This window comes from Oryza brachyantha, chromosome 12 (genome assembly GCF_000231095.2).
Source record: "Oryza brachyantha chromosome 12, ObraRS2, whole genome shotgun sequence".
Taxonomy (NCBI): Eukaryota; Viridiplantae; Streptophyta; class Magnoliopsida; order Poales; family Poaceae; genus Oryza; species Oryza brachyantha.
Genome location: NC_023174.2, coordinates 1,657,598 through 1,671,225, shown reverse-complemented (window position 1 = coordinate 1,671,225; position 13,628 = coordinate 1,657,598). Strand labels below are relative to the sequence as shown.

Here is a 13,628-nt window from a genome sequence, read left to right as displayed (position 1 = left end):
TGGAGTTGCATGCGACAAGTTTTGGTAATATAGAACACATGAGTATGCGTCAGTGCTAACATCACATGTATGCCATTGGTGTCCGCAAAAGAAATCTCCAAATCTAGCTAATCAGACGCCGACAGTACTAAATTTGGACTGATCAGTGACAACAGCAGATCTGACTCGGTATATAAGTATTGAAAGATACTTGATAACATCTAGCCAGATGCACTTAAGGAAAGGCATGCACGTGCTTCCTGAAGCTTAATTAATCAATCAATTAATTACTCCCTCTGTCTTTGACACCGTTGACTTTTTTATACGTGTTTGACTATTCGTCTTATTCAAAAATTTACATAATTATTAATTATTTTTATATCATTGTATTCGTCGTTAAATATATTTTTATGCACATATATTGCTTTACATATTTGATAAAAAATTTTGAATAAGATGAATAGTCAAACGCATATAAAAAATCAACGTCGTTAAATATTTAGGGACGGAGATAGTAATATAGTACCTAAACCTCTGGTCGATCACTAGCTAGTCCATTAATATATATCAGACTCTCTTATGCATACTAGAGGAGACCCAATCAAACCAATAAATCTTATCTGAAACACGTACGTTCATCCTAAACAACTCAAGTTCCTTCCATGGCAAACGCAGCCAACCCACATCGCACCACCAATGACCTCAGGACACTACCATCCTCGCACTTCCTCGTGGTAGCCTACGGCATCCAAAGCCACATCAACCCTGCGCAAGACCTCGCCCACCGCCTCGCTCGCATCGACGACGACGGCTCGGTCACCTGCACGCTCTCGACCCATGTCTCGGCCCACCGCGGCATGTTCCCGTCGTCGCTTGCCTCCCCCGACGAGGAGACCACCGACGGCATCATCTCGTACGCCCCGTTCTCCGACGGCTTCTTCGGCGACAGATCCAAGCTGATCAGCGTGCTCTCCGACGAGGAGACGGCGCGCAGCCGCCGCGCGAGCTTCGAGAGCCTCTCGTCCGTCGTCTCCCGGCTCGCCGCGCGCGGCCGGCCCGTCACATGCGTCGTGTGCACCATGGCGATGCCCCCGGTGCTCGACGTCGCGCGGAGGCACGGGATCCCGCTGGCCGTGTTCTGGAACCAGCCGGCCACCGTGCTCGCGGCGTACTACCACTACTACCATGGCCACAGGGAGACCGTCGCTTCGCATGCCTCTGACCCGTCGCACGAGGTGGTCTTGCCCGGGATGGAGCCGCTCCACATCCATAGCTTGCCATCCTTCCTCGTCGATGCGGCACACAACAAGCTGTCTCGTTTGGTCGTCAATGGATTCCAGGAGTTGTTTGAGTTCATGGATAGAGAGAAACCAAAGGTTCTTGTGAACACACTCACTGGGTTGGAGGCTGCCACGCTCACGGCTCTGCAGCCATACTTGCAAGAAGTGTTTGCTGTTGGACACATGCCTCCTGTATCAACCAAAGCAAGAATCCACATGTTTCAGCAGGACAGCAAGAACTATATGGAGTGGCTTGACACACATGGGGAGAGATCTGTGGTCTACATTTCATTTGGGAGCGTACTTACATATAGCAAACGGCAGATAGAGGAGATATTACATGGCATGCAGGAGTGTGGGAGACCATATTTGTGGGTGGTGCGGAAGGATGGGCGTGATGAAGAGTTGAGTTATTTGGTGGATAATATTGATGACCATCGAGGGATGGTGGTTGAATGGTGCGACCAACTCGATGTATTATCCCACCCTTCCGTAGGATGTTTTGTCACGCATTGTGGGTGGAACTCGACATTGGAGTCCTTGGCGCTTGGTGTACCTATAGTTGCAACGCCAAATTGGTCAGACCAACCCACAATTGCACATTTGGTGGAGGAGAAATGGAGGACTGGCACTAGGATGTACCGCGATGATGAAGGAGTTATAGCTGGGACAGAGCTAGCAAAGGGGGTTGAATTTATCATGGGAAACAGCATGAAAGCAATCGAAATAAGAGAGACTGCAAATGCTTTCAAACACAAGATCCATGAGGAGGCAGTCAAAGGTGAAACGTCTAAGATAAATCTCCATAGCTTTGCCAAGACAATGATACATTCATGTAAGGAAATCAAAATAATGTCGTCATATGATAAATGATGTAGTGAAAAAGGAGTATTAATTAAATCAAGTTTTTGTTGTCCGAATGGAACTGTAGGAAGTTAGAACTGTTAGATCCTCGTGAGTTGTCAACATCTCTAAAAGGTCTACAATCTCTCCATTTCATATTACGAGATGTTTTGTTTTTTCTCTAAAGCCAAGTTTTTTAAGTTTAAGTTTATCGACAAATATAACAACATATATAACACCAAATTAGTTTTATTAAATGTGTAAACATATTTGATATTATATTTGTTTTATGTTAAAAACATTGCCATATTCATCTATAAACTTGGTCAAAACTTAAAACAGTTACTTTTATAAAAGTCATACAACCTCATCTTTTTATTTCTGCTATGTTTACAAACCAAATTTTGGATTTTTTTATCTTAAATATGAAGTTGATTTTAGGAATTTTTTTATTGTAGTTTATTTTTCCGCCTTTGTTTTTAGATTACTAAGAACATGTGTATAAAAGGTTTAGTCAAAAATTATTTTTCACTTGTTAATTTGTTGTTTTGCTGGTTCCCTCAATCACCCAAACGATGACCACCAAAATATGTTATATACTCTCTATGTCCCAAAATATAGCTACCTATTACCGGATTTTGTACTTTCTAGTATACCGAATCTAGATATATATATATGTGTCTAAATTCGTTGTACTAAGAATGCCAAATTCGATCCTAGTGGTAGCTAATTTCTTTCAAAAACATGAATGTAGATAAATAACTAATAATAGCTTGTCCTGTTTTTTTAATTTGTCGGGCGGTAAAATTGATATCAATTATTCTATGGTTGTCTGGGCTTATGATTGTGGTGCTGAACCACGTTTCAATTAAAAAAAAGGATCTGGCCGGTCAAAATCATCCATCCGTTGCATACCTATTGAGAATTTGAGATGATAGTAGAAAGTTAATGCAAGACAATTCACAATAGCGGGGAGTTGAAATAGAGCTTTCAAAATACGTGATGGTAGTCTTGGTGTGGTCCACATTGATGTGTAAGTGTCGTGCACTGGCCATCTTCTGATCGTTCACCCGTGTTTGATGCTCCTTCTTCTACAAGTCATGCTTGGATTTAGCATGATATACATGTATAGAAATGTTAGCTTGTGAGTTTGCATGAGTATATGTATGTAATACAAGCCATTGGTTTGGATAAGTACCGAAGTAGTGCTATCAAGTATCAACCATAGAAAAAGGCTTGAGCATGACATTATGGATTACGCTAAAAATTAAGCTCCAACATATTTAGAATCAGGCGTTGGACTAACATACTATGGATTATCTTGCTGCGTGGTAACAAGGGGCATAGGGTGGGCAACAGGATGGGTTCGGGCTAGGTTGGATAGAACGGCCCTGCCCCTGACCCCCAGTGTTGCTCCCTGGCCCTGGCCCTGGCCTAGATTGGGGAAGGGTGATTATCCCTTGTCCCCGCTACGTCCCTGACTATGGACTGAAGTCCTGATCTTGCATGTAGTGGGAGGCCGAGCTGTCGCTTGCTTTTGCCTGCTGTCACTAAAAAGGAGGAGGCCGAGCCACTCGGCCTTGGCCGCCCACCGCCATCCCCCACTGGCTAGCCTCAACACTGTCACCACGATGAAAGAGGACTAGAGGAGGAGATGTAGGTGTGGGTAGTGGTGAAAACAGTGCGCGTATTTCCAACATGTCTGCCTGACCCAAGGCTCATGGAAAGAATATGGAAAATAAAAATGGATATCTGAATAATCCGAGTTTGAACCTGAATCAGTTAGAAAATATGGGCTAGGGTATGGAAAGAGCTATATCCGCCCACATGCACCGTATTATCAAATATGTAATAAAATATATTATGGACCCATATATAAACATGAAAATATATTATGAGTCCAAATATAAACATGATAAAAATAGTGATTATGATCTCACAAGTAGTATTGTATATTTTTCCCTTAAAGTATCATTTTTAAACTCTAATTAACTTCATAGATTATATATGTGTGTGGATTAGACATATAAATAAATATCCGTTTCAGAATCCGATTCTAAGAAAATATATGGATTAGAATACAAGACAAGTGATATATTATCTGAAGCTACCTATACCCTGTTCTGAATTCAAAATAACATATGGGTTAAGACAGGAATGTTATGATCCGATCATACCCAACCCAAGTTCACCCTAGGTGTGGGGGAGAGTGGTGCCAATGTCTCGAAGGCATGGGGGTAGATGGCAGTAGCGACTGGGAAGTGTGGGGGAGATGGCGGGGGTGGCTGGGAGGTGTGGGGGAGAGGTTGGCAGCAATGGGCAAGGACTAGTGAAGAATGGTAGGATGGGGAATGAGATCAGAGTTTAAGCTTAACTATTGATTGAGCCTATTTTTAGATATTTGGGCTATTTATTGAGTCTTGGTGTATTTTGAAGCCTTACGAGATCCCCCACGGGTGAGTTACCCTCCCTATTCTGTTCTCGGATGTGCCCAGGGCCTCGACCCTAGCTCCATTGGTGCAGGTCTCCACTATGTCCGCCCTATGGGGAAAATTGTCAATCCTAAATGAGCAATCCTAACCAAAAATAGCTTGCTCTATAGTCGCTACAGAGCACGTTGGGATTTTCTCGGTCAGTGGTCCAGTCGAGCCCTAAGCAATAGTCATGCTCAAGTGTTGAAGAATATATCGATATTGTGTCTTTTTCGCTCTAATGATAGCCTAAACTATACGCCATGACACCAGAGAACAAGGAACACATATATGATCGGTTTTGTTTAATTTACCGCTACTCATGATGTGCAACCTGTTCTCCACTAGATAGGTTGCAATCTTTTGTCACAGTAGATGAAAGATTAACGATTATATGATTTTTATGATCACTATTTGTTAGTATAATGATGGAATTAACCAGTCAAAAATCTACTCTCGAAATATAAAAGGATGAACTTATATATAGAAACGTTTTGAAAAAACAGTTCGAGAAGCGTGTAGGCAAAAAGTTAAGAAAAGTCTAGTAAAAGAATAGAACCTTTGGTTGGATAAGACATATTTTTGCACTATAAATCTAGACAAAAAGTTTATCCAGATTCATAGTATTATATAGGGTGTTTAGTTCATTGATTCACTTTGCCACACCACACTTTAGCCATACCATAGTTTTTTAGGTGTATGTTTGTTTTGATGTCATAGCTTTGTCACGCCACGCTTTCCTATCATTAGGTCACACATATCATACTCATAGAACTAGAGTTAACATTGCCATACTTATGACAAACTATTTCTTAGCCATACTTTTGCCACGTGTCACAACATACATAAACTTAGTTATGCCAAGTTTAGGCATCAACCAAACAACCACATTTCACGTCCAGTATTAGTTTTGTTTATTTTGAAATAGAGGGAGCATAATACGTCAGTGCTAACATCACATGCATTCCATCGCTTTCACCTCTGATCCGCAAGAAACGGAAGTAACTCACACTCCGGAGTAAACACTGATCACGCAATGTGTCAATGACGACAACAGCATGTCAACCTCTCTCAAGTCCAGCTCAATACAATCAATTTGCCAGTAGCTGAAAAATGTGGAAAGATACTTGACAAATCATCTACCTAGATACTAAAAATTATATATATGCATCGATGCTTCCTGAAAATACATAGGAAATTGCAAACGTACGTCCTACCTTCAGGTGGATATAGCTCCATCACTATTTGTGACCAGTAGCTAGTTTCCCTGTGTGTGTTTGTGCGCGTGTGTATATATATATATATGGACGGCCTCCGTTGTATTTTACTATATTAAAATTTATCTATTTTTATCGGACGGCTGTGATTAAATTATACTACCAACAATATACCAATAATATTATGTGTAGAAGAAATTTAAAGGGGTAATATCGTTCTTTTTGATGTGATCTTTATTGCAAAAGAAACAAAAGTACAAAATACTGCTAATCAAGTAATTAACAAAGTAAAAAATACTATTTTTCTACTGATAGTATAATACTACCACCAGAAAGTTGCCCCATATATATATATATATATATATATATATATATATATATATATATAGACACACACACACTCAGACCAATTAACACTAGAGGATCCCAGTTTTGTACACAGTCTTACCATCTCTGATCTTCTTCTGCAGAGATCTTGAATTCCAAAGAATGACACAGTAAACCTGCAGCATAGCAGCAACGTCCATGATCACCACCCGCATTTCCTTGTGGTGGCTTACGGCATCCAGAGCCATGTCAATCCTGCACAAGACCTCGCCCACCGCCTCGCCAGCATCGACGCTTCAGTCGTGTGCACCCTCTCCGTCCATGTTGCCGCCCACCGCCGCATGTTCCCGTCGCTCGCCTCCCCCGACGAGGAGACTACCGACGGTGTCATCTCCTACGTACCGTTCTCCGATGGCTACGACGGCAGAACGAAGCCGATCCCCACCGAGGATGAGAGCGCAGGCAGCCGCGGCGCAAGCTTCCGTAGCCTCTCGTCGGTGATCTCCCGGCTCGCGGCCCGTGGCCGGCCGGTCACATGCATCGTGTGCACCATGGCGCTGCCTGCCGTGCTCGACGTTGCTCGGAAGCACGGCGTCCCACTCGCCGTGTTTTGGAACCAGCCAGCCACCGTGCTTGCTGCCTACTACCACTACTACCATGGCTACAAAGATCTCATCGCGTCGAATGCCTTCGACCCGGCATATGAAGTGGCCTTGCCTGGGCTGCAACCCCTCCGCATGCAGTGCTTGCCATCCTTTTTGGTTGATAAAACAAGCACTGACCTGTCCAAGTTCGTCATCCATGGCCTTCAAGAGCTTTTTGAATTCATGTACAGGGAGAAGCCAAAGGTTCTGGTGAACACATTCAACGAGTTGGAGGCTACCACACTCGCAGCCATGCAACCATACTTGAAGGAGGTGTTTCTCACCGGCCACTTTGCTAGAGAAAGAATCCATATACTACCTCCGTTCCACGTCGTTGACTTTTTTAATATACGTTTGACCATTCGTTTTATTAAAAAAATTACATAATTACTAATTATTTTTATATCATTTCATTCATTGTTAAGTATACTTTTATGCATATATATAGCTTTTCATATTTTTCAAAAAAATTGAATAAGACGAATGGTCAAACGTGTATAAAAAGTCAATGGCATCAAACATTTAGGAACGGAGAGGGTATTTTAGAAGGACAAAAAGAGCTACATGGAGTGGCTTGATGTCCAGCAGGAAAGGTCAGTAATGGTCAGTAATTTACATATCATTTAAAAGCGTACTGACGTATAGTAAACAATAACTGCAAGAGATTGTACATGGATTGAAAGAGAGTGGCAGGCCATATTTGTGGGTGGTCCGGAAAGATGGGCGCGACGAAGAGGTGGAAAGCTATTTGGTGGATAACACTGACCATAGGAATGGGATGGTGATCGAATGGTGTGACCAACTCGATGTACTATCACACTCGTCCGTTGGGTGTTTCGTTACGCACTGTGGGTGGAACTCGACATTGGAATCATTGACGCTTGGTGTGCCTATGGTCGCAGTCCCAAATTGGTCAGACCAACCCACAATTGCATACTTGCTGGAGGAGAAATGGAGGGTTGGCACCAGGGTGTACCGTGATGACAAAGGGATTATAGCTGGGACTCAACTGGCAAAGGGAATTGATTTTGTCATGGGAGACAACGAGGTAGCATCAAAGATAAGAGAAAGAGCAAATGATTTGAAACAAAAAATACGTGAGGAGACAACAAGAGGTGAAAAGTCTGAGATGAGTCTACAAATCTTTGCTAAGTCAACGATAGAGTTAGGTAAAGAAAGTCAAAGTAATCTCAGAACCTACAAGAATTGATGTAGTGGAATTACCAATTCAATTATTTCAGATAACAAAATTCAAATCAAGGTGTCTTTTGTTCTTAGTTGGATTGTACCAGGACTATGTAATATATGTCTTTCCTTACATCGGACTGAATAAAGACTATTGGATACCCGGATATGTGGTGTCCTTAACCTGTACGTATTTGTGTAGGGAATGGGGTACTGGACAAGGAAGGAAAGTGTAATCTTTTATTGGGTCAGTTAGGAGTTCGGCAATATTCGAATTGTCGGATTCTATTGTATTAGGTTGGATAGGCCTTAATCTTATCAGATTAAGTTTTTATATATAACCTTGTTCCTCAGTATAGAAGGGGGGCAGAGGGGGTCCCCATAGGGCACGTTGTATTAGATTGACGAGTACATTGTTAATCTATTCTTCACCGAAATACAAACACCTAAGCAGTAGTATGGTATTATCTCGTATATCGAAAGCATGAACCTTGGTAACCCCTTGTATACTGCTTACCATTAATTTTTGTGCATCGCTAGTCACCCCGTAGTATTACTGCTGATACATATCGTCGACACGGACATATAATTTTCCTCCTTTTTCTTTTTTGCCAAGAAGGTGGGGACTAAAATTAATATGAATAATAGTTTCTTGGGTAGTTGGTATGTATAAATGATTAGTGTGCTAAATTGGTCAAATGACCATACTGCAGTTCATTTTTTGTGAATCCTGACAAAAACAACAATTTAGTGTTTTCTGCAACGTAAAAACATGTGAACTAGCTCAAAATACCTCGCTCCATAGTCTCACCACTCGACGAGGCATATACTCCCCTCTTTTGTTTCAAACAAGTTGGACATTTCTCGGTTTGGTATACCGTCAAAAAAAAAAGGTGGGTTCAATTTGAAAGGATTTTTTTTTTTTGGGGGGGGGGGGGGGATAGCAGAGTTATACTGTTCGTGTAGCTACTCCTAGAGCCCTAGTTGCCAGCATTGGTTGGTGTTTGATCGGAAGGATATGTATTTTTCGTAATAGATATGCATGTTTAAGTTCACCAATCGGAAAAAGTTCACCAGAGATTTTGAACTAGAAGGTGACTTTATTTTTCGTCCCTTAATCGTAATAACAGAAATGTGTATTTCTAAACTCACAGAATCCGTTCAAAATAGATCTCTCGGTAGTGTTGACCTATTTTTTTTTTTGACCGATTTTACTGCTAAGGCGTCCGGTGGGTCCTGCGTGTTAGATTTTTTTTATTTTTTCTCTCTCCTCCTCTCTTTGTTGTAAGATTTTTTGTCAGTGCACTAAAATGTCGTATATTTCTGGATGTTTAACATATTAACCCTCTATTATTCATGTCTGCCATGTGCTATAGTTTATTCAAATATTAATGTGAAAAATGCATAAACTTGTGTGCTAAAAAAGAACAAATCCTTCTTTTGATTAATTGCAGCAAGTATAACATCGGCCCAGGCTAGGATAACTGGGCCAGGCTGTCTTGAGACCAAATGGGCCAGGATTATACAATGGAGCCCGCCCAGCTTTACTAGCCGAGATGGACTCTGACACACTCCCCTCGGCCGCCGCCGCCCCCGGCGACGCCACCGCGACCAGACTCCTCCCCGTCGCGCCGTCTGCCACTCCGGCTGCGGCCGCCTGTCCAGCGTCTGCCTCTGCCCGTACCTGCCCCCGTCCCTGCTCCCCACCTCCGCCGCCGTCGTCATCCTCCACCACCCGCACGCTGTCCGCCGCAACCCCCTCTCCACCCTCCCCTTGCTCGCACGCTCCCTCTCCAACCTCCGCCTCATCCCCGGCTGCCGTCTCCTCCCTTCCTCCGCCCCCCTCATCGCTCGCTCCCCTCCGAGCCCCGTCCTCCTGCTCTTCCCTTCGCCGGACGCCGCCGACCTCGCTTCCTGGTGCCGGTCCACGCCTCCCGCCGCGCGCGCCAACCCGACGCTGCTGCTCCTCGACGGGACATGGAAGCAGGCCAAGGAGATGCACGCCGCCAGCCTCCCGTTCCTGTCCTCCTTCGTCGTCCCCGTGTCGCTGCCCGTGGACTGCGGCGTGGACGGTGACAGCATGTTTGAGTCGGAGCTCGTGGTGAGGAAGGGGCCGCACAAGGGGTGCATGAGCACAATGGAGGCCGTTGTGAGGGCCCTGCGTCTGCTGGAGCCGGAGGGGAGCGGCGCAGAGATCTAGCAAACAATGGTGGAAGTGCTCCGGGCGATGGTGGCCTTTCAGGCCGAGCATGTGCAGCACCGACCGATGAAACCGAGAGTGAAGATGAGGAAGAAGAAGGATATCAAGAAGGAGGAGGGGATGAATGGGATGCCGGATTGGTGTGCCTGAAGTAGGGGTGTAAGTGGGCTGGCCCGCGAACCCGTATATAAGTCAATTAAGTGGGTAACCCGGTGGGCAACCCGCTTAATTGGCCTATAAACGGGTTGGTGGATCAGTCCGAGGACATAGGGAGCTCAGTATGAACTGCTTCTGTGGAATTTGCTCCTTTCTGAGGATAATGACCGTCACCAATGACCAAGGTTTGATCTCTTTTGGAAGCATAGTCTAGAGCTGCTAGTTCTACGGTACATGCCTTGTTGTTTTTATAAAGGATGCAAGGAATAATCTTTAACAAAACTAAAGTGCCTCAATATCTAGCATAATTGACTACTATATTCTGTAGGTATTATCTCAAAATTTTGTATCCGACATTGCAAGAAAGAGCAGAAAATTGCAGTAACCATTTATGTCTGAGGCATTTCAGGACATGCCGAATTATCTACATAGACTGCGCTGCTGGATGATCATATCTAACTCTGTGCTGAAAATACTTTTGCTGAATCTTCATCCTTGGAAGGTACATGGAAACTATTTGTTTGCAGACTTTGCATTTGTCCAGAAGGAACAACAATTGTTTGTGCTGCTAGATAGTTGGGCCTGTGGGCTTACACTTTACACTGAACCATTCATGATAATTAAAGAAGTGTTAGTTATTAAATTGGCCAAGCTAAACTCGATTACATTGCAAAGGGGAGCTTTCCTGTATCATGATTCATGAATGTCCTCTCTGTTCACGAATTCAGATAATGTGCTGAACTCCTGCTTGGTTTTATTCACTCAATGTAATGGCATACCCGACATATGTGTTCTTGGGAGCTAGCATCTAAATAGGTGCAACTGTTACATCATAGGTATGCATGGATGGCCATCTACATATGTGTTCTTTAGGGGTTGTTTAGTTTTCAAAATTTTTTTGCAAAAATATCACATCAAGTTTTTGGACACACATTTGAAGTATTAAGCGTAGTCTAATTACAAAACAAATTTCAGATTCCGCCTAGAAACCACGAGACGAATCTTTTGAGTCTAATTAATCCGTCATTAGCACATGTTGGTTACTGTAGCACTTATGGCTAATCATGCACTAATTAGTCTTAAAAAATTCGTCTCGCATTTCTTATATAACTGTGTAATTAGTTTTTTGCTTCATCTATATTTAATACTTTATTTAAATGTCTAAAGATTCGATGTGATGTTTTTGGAGAAACTTTTTGGGAACTAAACAAGACCTTAGTATGCCTTCCCTGTCCTTTAAAAAGTTGTCCTTTTGAGCGATGTCAGGAGGTATTTTATGTCAGTAAACTCCATGGGCTTTTGTTATGTCACCGTGTATTTTCTCATTCTCATTATGCATTTTGTGCTCCAGCCACAGCGAGTAATCCATGCAGAAAAGCTGAAGTTTTACGTTGGGCATATTGGAGCAGAATTATATTCTTATTTAAATTAACATGATTGAAGATATGTAAGTATCCACCATAGAAGAGGTATTCCCAACTCCCAGGAGCAATGAAATCATTCTGGAGTATTGAGTTCCCCAAGCTTCCAGGTGCTGCATCAATGATGGGCTGCTGAAGTGGGTATAGCTGGAACGTGGAAAGAGAAACCTGAGCACATATTGGGTGTCTGGATGGGGTGATGAGCCTAATGAAATATGATCGCCTGTATCCTAGACCATGCCTTTTAAATTCATTAGTTACTAATACGTTTAATAGATACAACCCAATTTTAACTGTGAATAGGTACTTTGCGCCTCTGTTGAGTGAATCATGGAAATTCTGTTGCCAAACTAATGCAAAGATGAAGTAGTATACCTGTTGAGAACTGGAGGTGAATCATGATGAGTTAAGGCATGTTCTCGTTTGTCCTTTTCATTGGAAAGCAGGAAAGAAAGTGCTAACTCATATAAGCATTTCTAGTTATTAGTTAAAAATCAAGATTGAGAAGAAAATACTATGGTGTCACTCAATAAATAAGGAATAGATGTACCTGGAAGGGTAGGTGAAGATAAAATAGGAAGAACTTTGAATGAAGAGTGATTAAATGTGATATTTAGTACTATGAATAGTGCCAGAATGTTTATACTTTGGAATAACATATAAATCCTATAAATGTTTATATTTTGAAACGGACGTGTTGTTGTTGTCTTATGAAATGATATGACAACATGAAGTTTGACAAAGCAGGATTTGAATTATTCGTTATATTATGGATTGTTCATTAATTTGGACTTATATCTGTTGGTTTATAAATTGATTTCTCATCTTTGTTACCCAATCTCAAAATACTTATATTTAGAGTCACTGTAGATTAATTGTAGCATTAGTTTTCTTCCTTGCTGTAATGCTGTTTATTCTTCTCTCAAATTTCGACTTTATGGAACTGTGTCTGTACTTGGTAAGTTGGTAGCATCAACCAGATGAGAGCATGAGACGCTCCTCATGTACCTCATATTTCAGGTATACATGTAATAGTTAGACACATACAAAGCAATAATTTATATGAAAATGGTGTGCTAATTAATTTGTTCAGACCAGGGTTCCATTTACCGTTGGAACCACCGAAACCGCTCACTGATGCTAGGGTGGTTACCGCTCGGTTTTCAACCATGATAAATTTAAATTTAAAAATTTAAAATTCAAATCTGGCGGTGGTTTGGACGGGAAAACCGTACGGTTTTGGGCAAAAGAAGTACGGTTTGGCCAAAAAATTGTACAGAAAACCGTGAGCATTTTAATTCGAGGATAAAAGTAAAAAAATATGAAAAATATTATAAAATTATAAAAATAATAGAAATAAGTACTACTCACTTCATCCTAAATTGATCGTCAATAAAGGCTCAGGTACAGAGACCAATGACCTATCTTCATCCTAAATTGATCGTCATAAAAGACTCAGGTACAGAGACCAATGACCTATCTAATTAGTATTAAAAAGCTAGAGTCACAAATCCCAAGCTATATGTGTGCATGCAAAAATTAAAATTTACAAATCATATCAAATGTGATTGGATAGATGCATGTAAGTATTTAATGTGCGCTAGAACCGAATAGTTTTTTTATTACAATTAATACATAATAGGCTCTCTTCTTTTATATGATGATCAATTTGAGATTTATACTTTTCTTTTATACGATGATCAATTTGGAATGCAGTGAGTATACTATATTTGGAACAATTATGATATAATATTTGTAAAACAAAAAAATCGGCATGAGTTCCATTAAAAAGGGGCATCCGAACCATTAATCACAATTAACAATTACTCCCTCTATTTTATAATGTAAGATGTTTTAACTATGCTTAGATTCATCTATTAACCAATGTATATTGTTTATATATAT

The 13,628-nt window shown here is 41.6% G+C and overlaps 1 protein-coding gene and 2 pseudogenes across 1 annotated transcript; all 3 read left to right on the top strand.

The window, feature by feature from the left end:
* The first annotated feature begins 587 nt into the window (after nucleotides 1-587).
* LOC102721412 (UDP-glycosyltransferase 75C1) lies at nucleotides 588-2,285 on the top strand. Its single transcript, XM_040529529.1, has one exon. It carries the CDS (start codon nucleotides 642-644, stop codon nucleotides 2,130-2,132), a length of 1,491 nt encoding a protein of 496 aa, XP_040385463.1. The 5' UTR covers nucleotides 588-641; the 3' UTR covers nucleotides 2,133-2,285.
* Nucleotides 2,286-4,374: 2,089 nt separating this feature from the next.
* LOC102721128 lies at nucleotides 4,375-8,049 on the top strand (annotated as a pseudogene).
* A 1,453-nt stretch (nucleotides 8,050-9,502) lies between these two features.
* On the top strand, nucleotides 9,503-12,298 carry LOC102701125 (annotated as a pseudogene).
* Nucleotides 12,299-13,628: the final 1,330 nt, after the last annotated feature.